This window comes from Petaurus breviceps, unplaced genomic scaffold (genome assembly GCF_028583685.1).
Source record: "Petaurus breviceps papuanus isolate PSGF00001 unplaced genomic scaffold, PetGlider_PUasm1.0 126, whole genome shotgun sequence".
In the NCBI taxonomy this organism is placed as follows: Eukaryota; Metazoa; Chordata; class Mammalia; order Diprotodontia; family Petauridae; genus Petaurus; species Petaurus breviceps.
This window is the reverse complement of record NW_027185655.1, coordinates 80,757,160-80,772,351: the sequence shown is the minus strand read 5'-3', so window position 1 is coordinate 80,772,351 and position 15,192 is coordinate 80,757,160. Positions and strand designations below refer to the sequence as shown.

At 34.7% G+C, this 15,192-nt stretch overlaps 1 protein-coding gene across 1 annotated transcript in view; it reads left to right on the top strand.

Moving 5' to 3' along the window:
• FSTL5 (follistatin like 5) overlaps window positions 1-14,141 on the top strand; it is a 1,185,743-nt gene extending 1,171,602 nt beyond the window's left edge. The window contains exon 15 of the mRNA XM_069097493.1: window positions 11,392-14,141. Coding sequence (XP_068953594.1) covers window positions 11,392-12,094 — 703 coding nt within the window. The 3' untranslated portion in view covers window positions 12,095-14,141. The remainder of the gene's footprint in view (window positions 1-11,391) is intronic.
• Window positions 14,142-15,192: the final 1,051 nt, after the last annotated feature.

The window sequence follows — 15,192 nt, the reverse complement described above, 5'->3', positions numbered from 1 at the left end:
ATTGCCTCTTGACAAAGATCCCCAAAGTAAAATTCCTGGGAATATTAAAGCCAAATTTCAGAGTTTCAAGGTCAAGGAGAACATACTGCAAGCAGTCAGGAAGAAACAATTTGAGGATTGTGGAAACACAATTAGCAGCTTCTACATTAAGGCATGGAAGGGCTTGGATTATGACATTCTGGAGGTCAAAGAACATAGGACTAAAACCAAGAATCACTACCCAACAAAAGTGAGTATAATGCTACAGGGGAAAATGTGGGCATTCAATGAAAGAGAGGATTTTCAAGCATTTTTGGTTGAAAAAAAAAACAGAGCTGAACAGAAAATTTGATATTCAGATACAAGAAGCAAGAGAAGCATGAGAAGGTAAACAGGAAAAAGAAATAATAAGGAACTTATTAAAGTTGAGGTATTAAATTCCTACATGGAAAAAACGATTATTGTAACTCATAAGACTTTTCTCAGGATGAAGATAGTTGAAGGGAATATATGTGTATATATGCATATATACATATAAGAGGGTGTATGTGTATATAAATATATATGTATGTGGACATATGTATATTTATGTGTATGTATATATATATATGTATATATAGACAGAGGGCACAGGATGAGTGTAATCTGAAGCTATGATATCTAAAAAATAAAATTAAGAAGTGAGAGAGGAATTTATTGGAGAAGGAGGAAGGAGTCAGATTAGGGTAAATTATTTCTTATAAAAGAAGAAAGAGAAAACTTACAATGGAGGAGAAGAACACGAAAGTGAAAGGGAATAGAACAAAGTTCTTTCTCATTGAATTTGGTTTCAGGACAGAATACCATACACACTGAAGTGGGTATCTTACCCTATAGGAAAATAGAGGTATAGGGGATAGGAGGGGGAAGGGTTGATATAAGGGAGGGCAGATTGGGAGAGAGGGTAGATAGTAGCAAGCATTTTTTTTGTAAAGTGATAAGAACACAGTAGAAAATAGAATGAGTGGGGGTGGGATGGGATGGAGGGAAATATAGTTGGTCTTTCACAATATGACAACTATGGAAATTATTTGGGTAACTGCACATTCACAATCTATATTGAATTGTTTGTCTTTCCAGTAGAGGCAGGTGAGGAGGGAGGCAGGGAAAATATCTGGAAGTCAAAGTTTTAAAAATATTTTTTGGGGGCAGAGCCAAAATGGCAGAATAGAAACAGATCCTCTGTGGGTCTCTGGCTCTCACCACCTCCAATCCATGTAAAAGGGGACTCTGAATAAACTTTGGAGCTATAGAATGCACAAAATGACTCAGAGAAGCTAAATTTCAGGTGGGGACAGGCTGGCAGGCTGGCAGGAATTGGCCAGCGCAGCACTCTGGGAGCTGAACCCAGCTGCAAGGCAAGGTTTTAGCCCTAGAGAGGGCCTGACCAGCCTGGGGCTGGAGGGACTCCAGATCACTAGCAGCTGTGGAGATCCAGAATTATCAACACATAGGACCTAAGGACAAAGTGAGAAATCAGAGCAGCATGTATTTTGGGACCCAGGAGTTGGGAGTGCATCAGCTTTTGCCCCCGGAACAAGAAGTGGCTGAGGTCTGCCAGGTGACAGGTTCAGGTCCTGGCCTGCAAATTGCAGGGGGACCAAGTGACCAGTATGAGGGGTAATTGATCTTGCTTTAACTTGCTTGGATCTGGATGGCTGTCTAGGGTGGAGGTCTGGGGTATGTGAACAGGTTGCCAGAGAATGTGGAGGCTTCAGTGAGTGCACCCAACTCATACCTCCAGCAGCTGAAATAAACCCAGCATTCGGTACGAAGATCCCTTATCTGCTGGCCAAGTCCTACTGTGGCAAAAAGCACAAAAGTCAAGTAATTGAGTGGCAACATGACCAGGAAAAGGAAGCAAAGCAAACAGAAGAATCAAACATTATACTCCTATTGTGGGGACAAAAAAAGGATCAAATCATGGGACAGGAGGAAAACAATGAAGTCAGAACTCCTGTACCAAAAGCGTCAACGGAAAATACGAGCTGGTTAAAGTCTATAGAAGACCTTAAGAAGCAGATAAGAGAAATGGAGGATAAATTTGGAAGAGAAATGAGAACCATGCAAGAAAATTATGAAATGAGAGTCAAAAGCCTGACTGAGAAATAAAACACTTTAAAAAACAGACTAACTCAAATGGCAAAAGAGGCTCAAAAAGGCAATGAGGAGAAGAATGCCTTAAAAAGCCGAAGTTACCAGATGGAAAAAGAATCTCAAAAGCTCACTAAGGAGACTCATTCCTTCACATTTAAATTGGAGCAAATGGAAGCTAATGACTTTATGAGAAATAAAGTTGCTGTTAAACAGATCCAAACAAATGAAACAATAAAAGGCAATATGAAATATCTCATTGGAAAAAGCACTGACCTGGAAAAGAGATTCAGGAGAGATAATTTAAAAATTATTGGAGTACCTGGAAGCCATGATCAATGAAAGAACCTAGAAAGCATCCTCCAAGAAATTCTCAAGGAAAATTGCCCTGATGATTTAGAACCAGAGGGAAAAATAGAAGTTGAACGAATCCACCAATCACCTCCTGAAAAAGATCCCAAAAAGAAAACACCTAGGAATATTATAGCCATGTTCTGAAATTTCCAGATCAAGGAGAGAAAACTACAAGCAGTCAGGAAGAAATAATTTGAATATTGCAGTAACACAATAGGGATTACTCAGGATCTAGCAGCTTCTACACTGAGGGATCAAAGGGCTTGGAATGTGATATTCTGGAGTGCAAAGGAGGTGGGATTAAAACCAAGAATCACCTACCCAGTGTGCCTGAGTATCATGTTTCAGGGGAAAACATGGTCATTCAGTGGAGTGGAGGACATTCAAGCATTCAGGACATTCAAGCATTCTTGATGAAAATAACCAGAGTTGATTAGAAAATTTGACATTCAGATATGAGAAGCAAGAGAAGCATGAAAAGGTAAACAGGGAAAATAAATCATAAGGAACTTATCAAAGTTGAATTATTAACATTCCTACATGGAAAAGCAATAATTGTAACTGAGGAAACTTTTCTTAATATGAAAATATTATAAGGTAATAAAAATATATATGCACATACACACACACATATATGTATATATATATTGGAAGATATACAGGCATATGAATACATTTGTGAATGTGTGTATATATGTATACAGGTATTCATAGATAGAGGGCAGAGGACCAAATTAATAGGAAGGGATGATACTTAAAAGGTGAAATTAAGAGGGGAGAGAGGAATATAATGAGAGGAGATGGGGAGAGACAGAATGTCTCATGTAGAAGAGGCAAGAGAAAATGGTTACATTGGAGGGGGGAGAATAGGAAGGAAAAAGGGAATGGGCCAACCTTATTCTCATGGAATTTGGCTCAGGGATGGATTGAAATACACACTAAGTAGGGTATCTCACCCTACATAAGCTTAGGGGGGAAGGGGATGAGAGAGGGAATGATGGAAGGGAGGGCTAGTGGGCAGGGAAGTTGGAGGCACCCACTTTTGAAAAGGGACAGGATCAAAGTAGAGAATAGAACAAGTGGGAGGTGGAATAGGAGGGAGGGAAATATAGTCATTCTTTTACAATATATCTACTATGTTAATATTTTGCATTAGCTACACATGTACAACCTATACTGAACTGCTTATCTTCCCAGTAAGGGTGTGTGACAAAGGAGGAAGGGAATGGATCTGCAATTCAAAGTTTTAAAATCAAATGTTATATATATATATATACTATTAAAATTTTTTTCTTGCATCTGTGAAATAAGAGGTATAAGCACTGGCCTACAGAGGTCCATCTTGCCCTGCTAGAAAGTAAATGAGGTGATGGGGGAGGATATGGTGGAGAACAATTTGGGGGAAGGGTTATTCAATGGGCTTGCTATTTTGGGCTGGAGGGTAGGAGAAAGATGGGGATAAAAATTATAACTAAAAATCTTGTCAAAATGAATGTTGAGAACTAAAAATAAGTATATTAAAAATAATTATGGAACTAAGAACTGATAATTTTACACATTTCCAAAATATTTTCTGACTTATTTGCTAATGAATTTTAGCCAGAATATAAGGAAAACTAATGAAACAAGGTCAATGTTATCCATCTACCCTGCCTAAATTCCTGGCTTTATTACATGGATCTATAAAGCTATAATGTTCAAAAACAAAACAAAACATAAATTTTTAAGTCTCCATACAGAATTTATTATCAAAGATTACTTGTACTGAAGACTCCACACAAAAGACATCCTTGAGGACATGAAAAATAGTAAATGGAAGCATATACAATGAGACTGGGAATAGATGATGCCTAGACCAAGGGCTATATTGATATTCTCAAGATAATTATAATTATCAGAGAAAGTTGAACAGTATGCTGGAGGATTCCTTCATGGATAATTTATAGGGATTCATATGTGAAAATCACACAGAATGACAAGGTGGTTAGGTGTTTTGATATACACTAAGGAATAGCACTCACCTGAATTCATTCATAGATCTATTAAAAAGAAACAATTTTCTACCTCAGAAAATGAGTTAGAAAACCTTGCTTGAACTATGTTGAATCCTAAACTTTCATACTCCTAAGGGGTAGATTAGTATCCTTTAAGTAGGAAATGTACTCTACAGACTTCACAGAATATGCTCACTACCCAACAGGTTATACATTAGTTATGAGCCACTTATTCTCTGAAAGTAATGGCCACTTTGGAAGTGTACACTGTACTATACATAATGCACTGTAGTGCCCTGAAATAATAAAAAAAATATATCAAAGTTCCATAGGTCACTTAATATTAAAGAATACATTTCAGAATCTTTTTATTTTATTTCATTTTTGTTTTTTAATTGAGATAAAAGTCCAATTTTTCTTCCTCCTTCATTCCCTTCCTTTCTTTTTCCCTCCCTGTATCACTTCTTTCCTTCCTTCCTTCCTTCCTTCCTTCCTTCCTTCCTTCCTTCCTTCCTTTCTTCCTTCCTTCCTTCCTTCCTCTTCAGGGAATGAATTATTCTGGGGGAGATTTTACAACAAAGAAATACTGAAACCTTTCAGGAAATCTAGAAAAGCATACATGCACACGTATATGTTCTACTTCTTTATCCCAAAGCTCTAGACAGTTATCTCTCATGTTCATCAATGTATTCAAGTTACCCAGAAGTCTCTAGGCTCTTTAGGAGACTAACGAATGTTCCCAATTTAATTTCTTTTTGCTGCTTTTGTTTTTCAGCTATGAATGTAGGTACCTTTTATGAAGACATATGTTTCACTGATGCATTTATAAGGTCAGCTAGATGCTTTTATGCATGATACTCACAGAATATCTCATTTGTTATTTTTGTTGTTGTTTTCAGTGACAAATGTGTCATCCCTATTCTCTCTTTGTATTGAATAGTAAGCTGTACCACAGGTTATAGCTTTACTAGGCAATGGTTCAATCTTGAATGGGTTAGGTGAATCACAACTAATTATGCTATTTACCTATTATGTTTACCTTCATATAACAGCAGCAAAACATGAATGGGGTACCTATAACTAACTTCAAAGAGAAGGAAACAAAAAAGAGGAGGAATCACATATGGAAACTATTCTGGAGGCATTATCATCTTTTAAAACTCAATGTATAGAACTGAGTGTTTAAGAATTCTTTGTTTTGCATTATTCTTAAGTGTATATATTTCCACTATTTCTTGTCCCAAACCTTATTTTATTTTATTTTATAATTTCAAACTGTCTTGTGGGTGCATCATTCAGGTCTTGCTCTTAGTACACTTATGTTGAAATGAGAACTATTACACTATGAATCCTATTTAAAATGATGTCTTGGTGCTTTTCATAACTGATATATTTATTTTTAGTGCTTTCATGACCTTCCTTGGAGGAACATTAAAACACAGACCTTAGTTTTATTATATTGCCACATATTGAGTCACTTATTATCAAGATAAAACTTTATTCTTTTTGTATGTAAAGATCTTTTCAGGTTTAAATTCATTGATTGATAATTTATTAATAAATCTTCATAGAAAATAGTTTTATTTTCTAAAAGAAAGTCAGCTGTAAATCTAATCCTTTGGCATTTAATTTTGACACCATTCTGTCTTTACTTACAGGAGTCAGCAAGCAGTCATAGAAACAAAAAGCTAAGTACACAGGGACATGAACATAGTAAATAATGGCATGTGTCACATTTACAGTTAAAGTCTTCAAAAATGGAATGTTTGCTATATCACTGAAGTTTTGTCTATCTAGTCATGTACTCACATGCTAATTAAAATAACAAATCCTATTCATTCTTATTACTTTTAAAATTTCAGAGCTTGAAGAGAATATTTAGTCAAGTCCTCTTATGTTAGCATATCACAAATCTGGAGCTAGAACAGTTCTAAGATGCAAAATAGTCCAACCCTCTCCTTTTACAGATGAGAAAACTGGAACCCAGAGATGCTAATGTAGTGGAGCCAGGATTTAATTCAGACCCCCTGACTCTTTCCAGGACATCACATTTCCTATCTTTCCAGGACATCACATTTCCTTCCCTTTGTGAAGTGATTAAATACAAGACAAAGTCAAGTGAAATGCCTTTGCAAATATCTTCCAGGGTCTGTCCAAATTATTTCCACTTCTTTATTTACATTGGCAATGAATATTGCTCCAATATGTAATAATATACGGACTATCATGAGGGCCATGGAAATGTTTTTGTCTTACAGGTTTGTACTATTTGGCATGATACATTTTGAATTGTTTCCTCATTCCACCTCTCTCACCATAATTTGAAGGTGAATTTGAGACCTGTGGACAAAAATTTAGTCTTTTTTCCAGTCCATAAAATTGGAATAACAAATAAGAAATTTCAGATGTCTTATTACAATTCCTCATAACACACAAACAATTGAATGGGTGGTTTTCCATATGCCCTCAAATTATCACAAATATTATACTTTATTATTTTTGATATTATGATGTAATATTATGATATTATTAATAGCATAATGTAATAATATTTATATGATTTCATATGTGTATTCATGCTTAAATGTTTTAACTACTACAGTAGAATATTAGATCTTTAAGGGCAGGGGCTATTTTTGTTATTTTTTTCCTGTATTTCCCATACTTATCATAGTGCCTTTCTAATACAAGGTGCCTTAATGAATCTTTTACTGGGCTAATCTGGATAGACTTCTCTCATTAAGAATTAAATTTCTTGTGGGAAGGAATTGTCTAGCTTTGTCTTTCTGTCCTAGCACTTACCTGTGCCTGGCACCTAGTAAATGCCTGTTGGTGTGTATTCGGCAGTATTCTCTTAGATGGTGATTCAAATTGACAAAATGGTGCATTTAAAGAACAGAGTATTGACTTGGCTCTTTTTTTTTTCTTTTTAGCATAGGCCACAAATGAAAACTGAGCCCTCTTTTTTAAGTTTAAACCAGGACAAAAATTATTAGACCATGTAGGGAAAACATAATTGTGGGAAGACATAATAAAATACAATTATGTTAACCATCTCTGACAAACATGTCTAAAGGCTAAAATTACCTAGTTTCAATAAGTGTAAATGAAGTTATTTTGAAATAAGTTTTAACTCTCATTCTTCATAGGACTCAGACTTCTTTACTCCCTTTATATACTCTGACAAACATTAGTGAGACAATGTTCAGCCTGACACTTTGCAAGATTTTATTACACTAAGCAGACATTAAGGTTGATATTATAAATATTAATTAGGGTTTAATTAACAGTGGGAGGCCTCCACACATCAACCTGTACTAGGGGAAACTTTGAATTAAACACACCACTTCTTACCCTATAAATCACTCGTGAAAACTTGACGGTACTTGGATACCACTGCTTATGCTGCTAGATCCAAAATCACAGAACAGTATGGGTGTAAAAATAGACATCATTTTATCACCCCACATGGAGCTTCTGCATTTTTAACCAGTCAATTTTTTTTGTTCCTTTTAAATTTTAATTACTTCTGAAAGATTCAGAATCATTATCTCAGAAGAATCAAGCCCTTCATTTTTTTTTCCTGCAGAGAAAAATGGTACTGGTGAAATTATTGCAAGTTTGTCTGACATTGTCTCATTACCAAACATATAATAGTAATATAGAGGTACAAGATCCCTCAAGTTTGAAATTTGACTCCAACAGTCAATGATTGATTGACTTATTGAATTTATTAAATATGTTCATTGCTAGTTTTGCCTCAAGACACATTCACTATGTGGAACAGAAAAATACAACGCTTCCTACCTTAGTTTATTATTTCATAGGCAATACCTGCTGTATTTTTGTTGCATACACACAGACACATAGGGCCTCAAAAAGTATACAGATGAAGAAAAAATACATAAAAGAAGTGACACTCAATTCATGCAAAATTATCTTATCATGATATTTATAATACTTACACAAAGATGTAGGAGACTCAATTTATTTTTCATTGTCTAGTTACTTAGTTTGTATAGTCAATCCCTTGACTTCTCTAACAGTATTTACCATTGACTATACACTGACACATCTATTACCTATACATGCATCACAGATTTGTTTTTAATATTAGAAAATTTGAAAAAGTCCCCAAGAACCACTGCAATCTTCAAAGATATGGTAGTGGGGGGGGGGAATCTTGAGAAGTCAAGTTGCTGCAAATGAGTACAGAATATAATAAAATAAAGGAAATTATCTATAGAATGGATTTATTAAATGTCTTCTGTGTCCCAGACATTGGGGAAATAAATACAAAAGTCAACCCTTGCTTTGAGTAGGGGAAGATGATTCATGTAGGAGAGTGATAGCTAAGAGAGGGGTTTGTGACCTGTACAGATTTAAAAAATGGCAAAAGGAATTATAGGCCAGTCAATTGCCTCATTTCCCCCACCCCCCCCAGATATAATGGCATTATTAATTTGATTAGAATTTCTAGAGAACAAAGAGGAAAGAGGAAACAGTGGCAAGAAATAGAGGCTACATTTGCCATGGCAAGGCAGATAACAAGATGTCCAGAATGGATACTGGGATGGAAAATAAAGCATAGTCTGTAGAAGCCTGGTGACTTTGTTCTCATCAAACAGAATAGCTCAACCTCAGTGTAACATTTTAAACAAGATTGCATTAACTCTCTAAGAGAAAGGAAGAATGGTCTATAGATGTCAAGTCCAGAGAATGGATGCTTTTTAAAATATAAATTCTTTTGCTCCTTTATTTATTATATTAAGCAGCTAAAAGACATTTTAAATAAGTGATCTGTTCTTCTTTAGTGAAACACTTTTGCTAACACAAAGCTGCACTCATTTGTGTTCAAGGAAATCATTGTGGTTGTTCTATACCATGTTAAAAATGTGTCCTTGCTAACTCTCTTGCAATGCAAGTAATATACTGATCAAGAAATTTCTGTCATTTATTAGTTTGAATGAGATTTATTCATGTATAACTTTAATAAAGAAAAAGTATGAGAATAATGAAAATTATTTAAATTCAGATATGAATTTAGAATCTTCTAGTTAAACTATATAGTGGATAGAAACACGATATTTTTAATCCTTTTAATTAAAAGCAAATTATGACAATTTTTACAATTTTGAAATGTGATGTATGTGACAATATCACCCTAAGGATTTTTGTTCTTACGAATTCTATATCCTAGATCTAGAATTAGAATAGACCTCAGAGACCATCCTGACCAACACTCTCCTTTTAGAGACAAGAAAGCTGAAACCCGGGTAGGTTAAGTGATTTTGCCTAAGACCAAATAGGCAATGAACAAGAGGGAGAAGATTTGAGCCCATTTATTATGCCTCTTGAGTCAATACTCTTAGATGAAAAGGTGTTTTATTTGAAGTAAAAACTGAAGCAAAATATGCCTAGAATCAGATTGAATAAAACCCAAATTGTATCTAATCTTGTTCACTCAGGCTAGGTTCCTTTTCTCTCCTAGTAACAATTACTTGCTGTTAATACTATTAAACCACTGATTCAGCCTGTCAGGCCTTCCAGATATATTAACACTGAGCAATAGAGACCTCTGACACCCTGCAGTTTAGGATTCAGAACAGCTCAGTTATTCTATTGAAAAAAACAGAAATTAAGTAATAATTAATCCAAAACCCATCCAAAGGATGAGTTGTTAATTTGAACTATTCTTCACTAGAAACATAATACAATCTCAAATAATATTTCATAACACTCTTATAAAAAATATAGAATTAAAATTGAGTTAGCTGAAGAGAAAAGTCATATGATTGAGAGATGGATAAATTACAGAATTTTCAAGTTCAGTGCATGAAATGTATGCCTGTAATTTATTTAGGGATTTAGGACAGAATTAACAAAGGTGACAGGCAGCATAAAAGAGATCTTAAAATATATCAAATTTAAGCCTCATTGGGGTGGCCAGGTAGCACAGTGAATAAGAGCACCAGCCCCAGTGTCAGGATGACCTGGGGATCGAATCCGGGCTCAGATACTTAGCACCACACCCAGAAATAACTGGTCGTGTAACTGTGAACAAGTTACTTAACCCCAATTGCTTTAAGAAAAAATAAAATTTGAGCCTCATAGTTAGAAGTATTAAAGCTATATTTTTTGATATAAGCACTTCACTCTAATTAAAATGGAAAAAAAATTGCATAATTATCAGTATAACAATGAATGCTGAATTAATTTGATGTCCTAAAGAATATGCAGAACAAATGAAGAGAATAACAGCAGATATGTTGGTATATGAGCTTTTTACCCTCCCCCCAAAAGGTTTCATAATATTTAAAAGGCAGTATGGTATGGTAAATAGAGAATGAACTTTAGTGTCAGGAAGATTGGGGTCCAAGTGTCACCCCTTACAAATATTGGTTTTGTGATTCTGAGCAAACATTTAACTCTTCTCAGTTTTCTATTCTCATATTTAAACTGTAGTTAAGATGCCAAAACAAATTTGGATAAAGTAGTTTCCTTAGCCAGGAATTCCCTGTGACAATCTACTCACATGTCCAGACTTTACTTCTTTAGTAATCCTTAACTGAAACATAAACTCTCCATAGGCTGAGAGACAAGCAGAATAATGTCTACCTCTATATCCCTACATGTAAAAAAAAGGCCTGTGAGAAAACAAAATATTTTCTGCCAATTTACTAAACACTTTACTTTTAGTAATTGTACTTTATACTTTGCTAATTATAATTGACAAGAAATTAGGAAAATGTGATTTAGAAGAAGTTGGATTTTTTTTATCTTTGTTTTAATAAGTCTTGAGGGCACAAAGAGGAAAACTTGATGAAAAGGCCTTGTATTTCCTTAGTAAACTTACCCATAAAATGTCTATTTCATTATAGCCTAATATTGGGAGTTCTTTTCCTAATTTTTTTTTCCTTTTTCTTTATAGGTTTGGATTCATTCTTCACAAAGATGAAGCTGTGATACAGAAAATTGACCTTGAAACTCTGTCATATATAAAGACAATTAGCTTAAAGGACTACAATTGCATTCCTCAATCTCTGGCTTACACTCACCTTGGAGGATACTATTTTATCAGTTGCAGCCCTGACAGTACTGGGGCTATTGCACCCCAGCTCATGGTGGACAGTGTAACTGACTCAGTCATTGGATACAATGGTGATGTTATGGGTACCCCATATGTTTCTCCAGATGGACACTATCTTGTAAGCATTGATGATGTGAAAGGCCTTATGAGGGTCCAGTACATTACCATAAGAGGAGAAATCCAGGATTCATTTGATATTTACACTAACCTGCATATATCAGATGTGGCCTTCCAGCCCTCTTTTACTGAAGCCCACCAGTACAATGTCTATGGCAGCTCAGGCATGCAAACAGATGTGCTCTTTGTAGAACTTGCCTCCAGGAAGGTTAAAATGATCAAAAGCCTCAAGGAGCCTTTAAAAGCTGAAGAATGGCCTTGGAACAAAAAAAACAGGTTAATCAAAGACAGTGGGCTCTTTGGCCAATACCTGATGACACCATCCAAGGAATCCCTATTTATCTTAGATGGACGACTCAATAAGTTAAACTGTGAGATCACTGAAGTAGAGAAAGGAAATATAGTCATTTGGGTTGGAGATGCCTAAAGAACCAAATTAGATAGCTACTGAATGAATAGTTTTACAGTACATTGCACTTAACTCCATTCTTTCAAATTAAGATTTTTCTTTAGAAGTTTATATTCTAACCTGCTGTAACTTGGCTCATTTGATGTCCCAATGGAATGTGAATTTTAATATGATAAAGGAATTAAAATGTCTTTGAAGACATACTGATTTTAATCAATATTTTAAAGAGTGGTTAATTGGCAACTCATTAAAAAAAATTCAGTAGTTATACTGTAAACTAGTGACTGCAGAGAAGTTTCATGAAATTTGAGCAAGTTATATCAAACATGCAAAAATTTCCAGTAACTTACATTCCGTTACATTTTAAGGGTGATTTATTTAGTTGTTGTGTTTTTTTTAATTTTTTTTTCATCTTTCTTGTTCCTGGTGTTTTTTCCCTCTTTCAATTTACTTCAAATCACAAATAAAGGTATGTGCAACCTTAGATTTCTGAAATGAAAACATTCTATCCTGTCCACTGTTTATAAGCTTTTGTGCCTTGAAGGGAATGTCTCATGAGTAAAGGGAAAAATAGAAACAAGATAATATATTCTCATGTGGCTTTAAATGGATGGTCCTAGGAAAGAAAAAAAAATAGTCCCTCTTTAGCCAAATCTTGCCTTCAGTCATTTGTGTGACCCTCAGTGAAATACTCTTTGAAGGCATAAGTTGGCCCTGAGGTATGTGTAGGTAGGTAGAATTTGAAATGGAGTATACAACATAGCATTGATGGGAGGTAAAACAAAGTGGAATGTGGGAAAAATGCTTGCAGTGTCTTCTGTACTCAAAATATTTTTAATCTGTAGAGTATGGGTATATTTTTATCGCAGGTTTTGTTTGGTATGTCACCTGCTTAAATACAGACCTTTTCTTTCATTGGTAGTCAGTAGATCTTCATTTCTTCCTTTCCAGATAGCCCAGGGTTTGGATCATACACATCTGCTCAAAGAAAATTGCATAGTGTGAAATTAACACCAGAATATATGAGCTAGATAGAAAGCTGGTTTTGCATTAGGCATTAGAGAGTTTAGAAATATGATTCAGAGAACAAGATTGTTAATCCCTCTACCAGTGGTTTAAGCAGTGATTGATCATCCATTGCCTTTTCTATTCACCTGCATTTTCTCAAAGATCATATTTCATAATTTTTTTATCATTGATTTAGCCTTTTCCTCCCCTATAATCCCTAAATGCTCACTAAATTGGTTGCCCCCCTTTAGTTGAGAGGCTAGAAACTCCTCTTCTTTAGGACAACATATCAAGACTATTATATTATTTTTTTTCACTACTCTACATTATTTTGTATTCTATCTCTCTCCATCCCCCTCTTTATTTTTCTCAGTCTCTCTTTCTTTGTTACAATTTTTTTCCTTCTGTTTAGGTCTGGCTCTCAGTATCAATCTAGTCTCAATATATTTTTGCCACTGCTTTTGTCACTATAAGTTTCTAACATTTTTCTCTCTCTCTCTTCCTCTCTGTCTCACCTCAGCAAAACAAACAACAGAGGGCTGCTTCATTGAAATAATGCCCTTATTTACTATAATTGCATACAGGTTAGAGAGATTTTTCCCCTTGAATTTACTTTAATGTAAAATGCTTATGGGCTTTTGGAATGACCTCCATTTAGTAAAGGCAATGAGAAAAGGTCTTTTTAAATGCAAACTTTAATCTGGTTTAGTTTGTGTAAAATGCTTAGAAACCTGAAATTTTATAGCGTGTAATCTCTTGTGTGTATATAGCATCCTGCACTGCGTGGTACAGTAGATCTTTCTTTAGCTTGAGGAAATTTCCTGGGAGATAGATTTAATAAATAGCAGCAATCTGCTTGTTTCTTGTTACTGAATCTGCTTTCCCTTTTAACAATTTCTCCCATTGTGAACATGAGTCATGTAAGCTATTATATAATGATTTACATTAGGTCTGTCTCATACACTCTTCTTCTGTAACTTACAACATGTGGATGTTCTGTCTGTAGAAAAAAATGCTTGATAAAAAAGGAGAATAAACAAACCCCTTACATTTTGAATCCTTGTGACGTCAGTCAATATTCTGATTTATGTATGCTAATGTTTCTCCTACCAATAGATCAAGAAGACTAGAAATTCTCATTTGCTTGAAGGGGGAAGAATAATAGTTTCAGCATATTTCCTTTCATCAGACACTAGATGACTCTGACTCTTCCTATGACCTATATTCACTTTGACATCTTTTGACTAAGAACAATCTATCAGTTCATTACACATTGTGCAGAAATGTTTTAATCTACACAAAGGACAGGGTGATTATCTCATCCAAAAATATTTAAAAGAAAGTGTTTTCACTGTAATATTTCTTCTTGTTGTTGACCTGAAATGTAAATAGAATGTTTTCAATGATCACATGTCTCCTCCCCTCAAAAAAAAAAACATTTCTCGACAAATTACTTTCTAACACTTAAATCTTGAGTGAAAAATTAAATGTATCATTTCAGTTCTAGCAGCAGTCATATCATCTAAAGTTATTCTACAAAATACCCATTTGTTGCAGTCCAGCAAAATATTTTTCCCTTTAAGATATAATTCTAAAGATTTTTTAAACATCTCTCTATTTTGTGTCCCAAGAAAATACTGCTATATTTATTCCAGATTTAATTTTCTCTTTTCCACCAGACATCTTGAAGGATTTTTACCAATTAGCCACTAATTCATTGTTCATTGAAAAACAATCATGCTTACTGAGATGTTTATCTTTTTTTTCTTTGTAGCAACTTGAATATGAGATCAAACAAGGATAACCAAAGGTAAATAGTATAGAATCTTCAGAGTTAGAAGGGAATCTTATAAATTACCTTGCAAGTTGAACCTCATACTCCATACAGAGATTCTCTTAGTATTATCCCTGATATATCATCCAGGTTTTCTCTGAACACTTATAATGATAGGTAACTCACAGGATACTTCCTTATATTTTTATATTATTCCAGTTGTTATGCTTCCTTATACTCAGCTGAAATCTTTCCCCCTATGCCTGTGTCCCTTTGTCCAAATTCTACCCCTTAGAAACTATATAAACGAAGTTAATCTCCAATCCAAATCAAA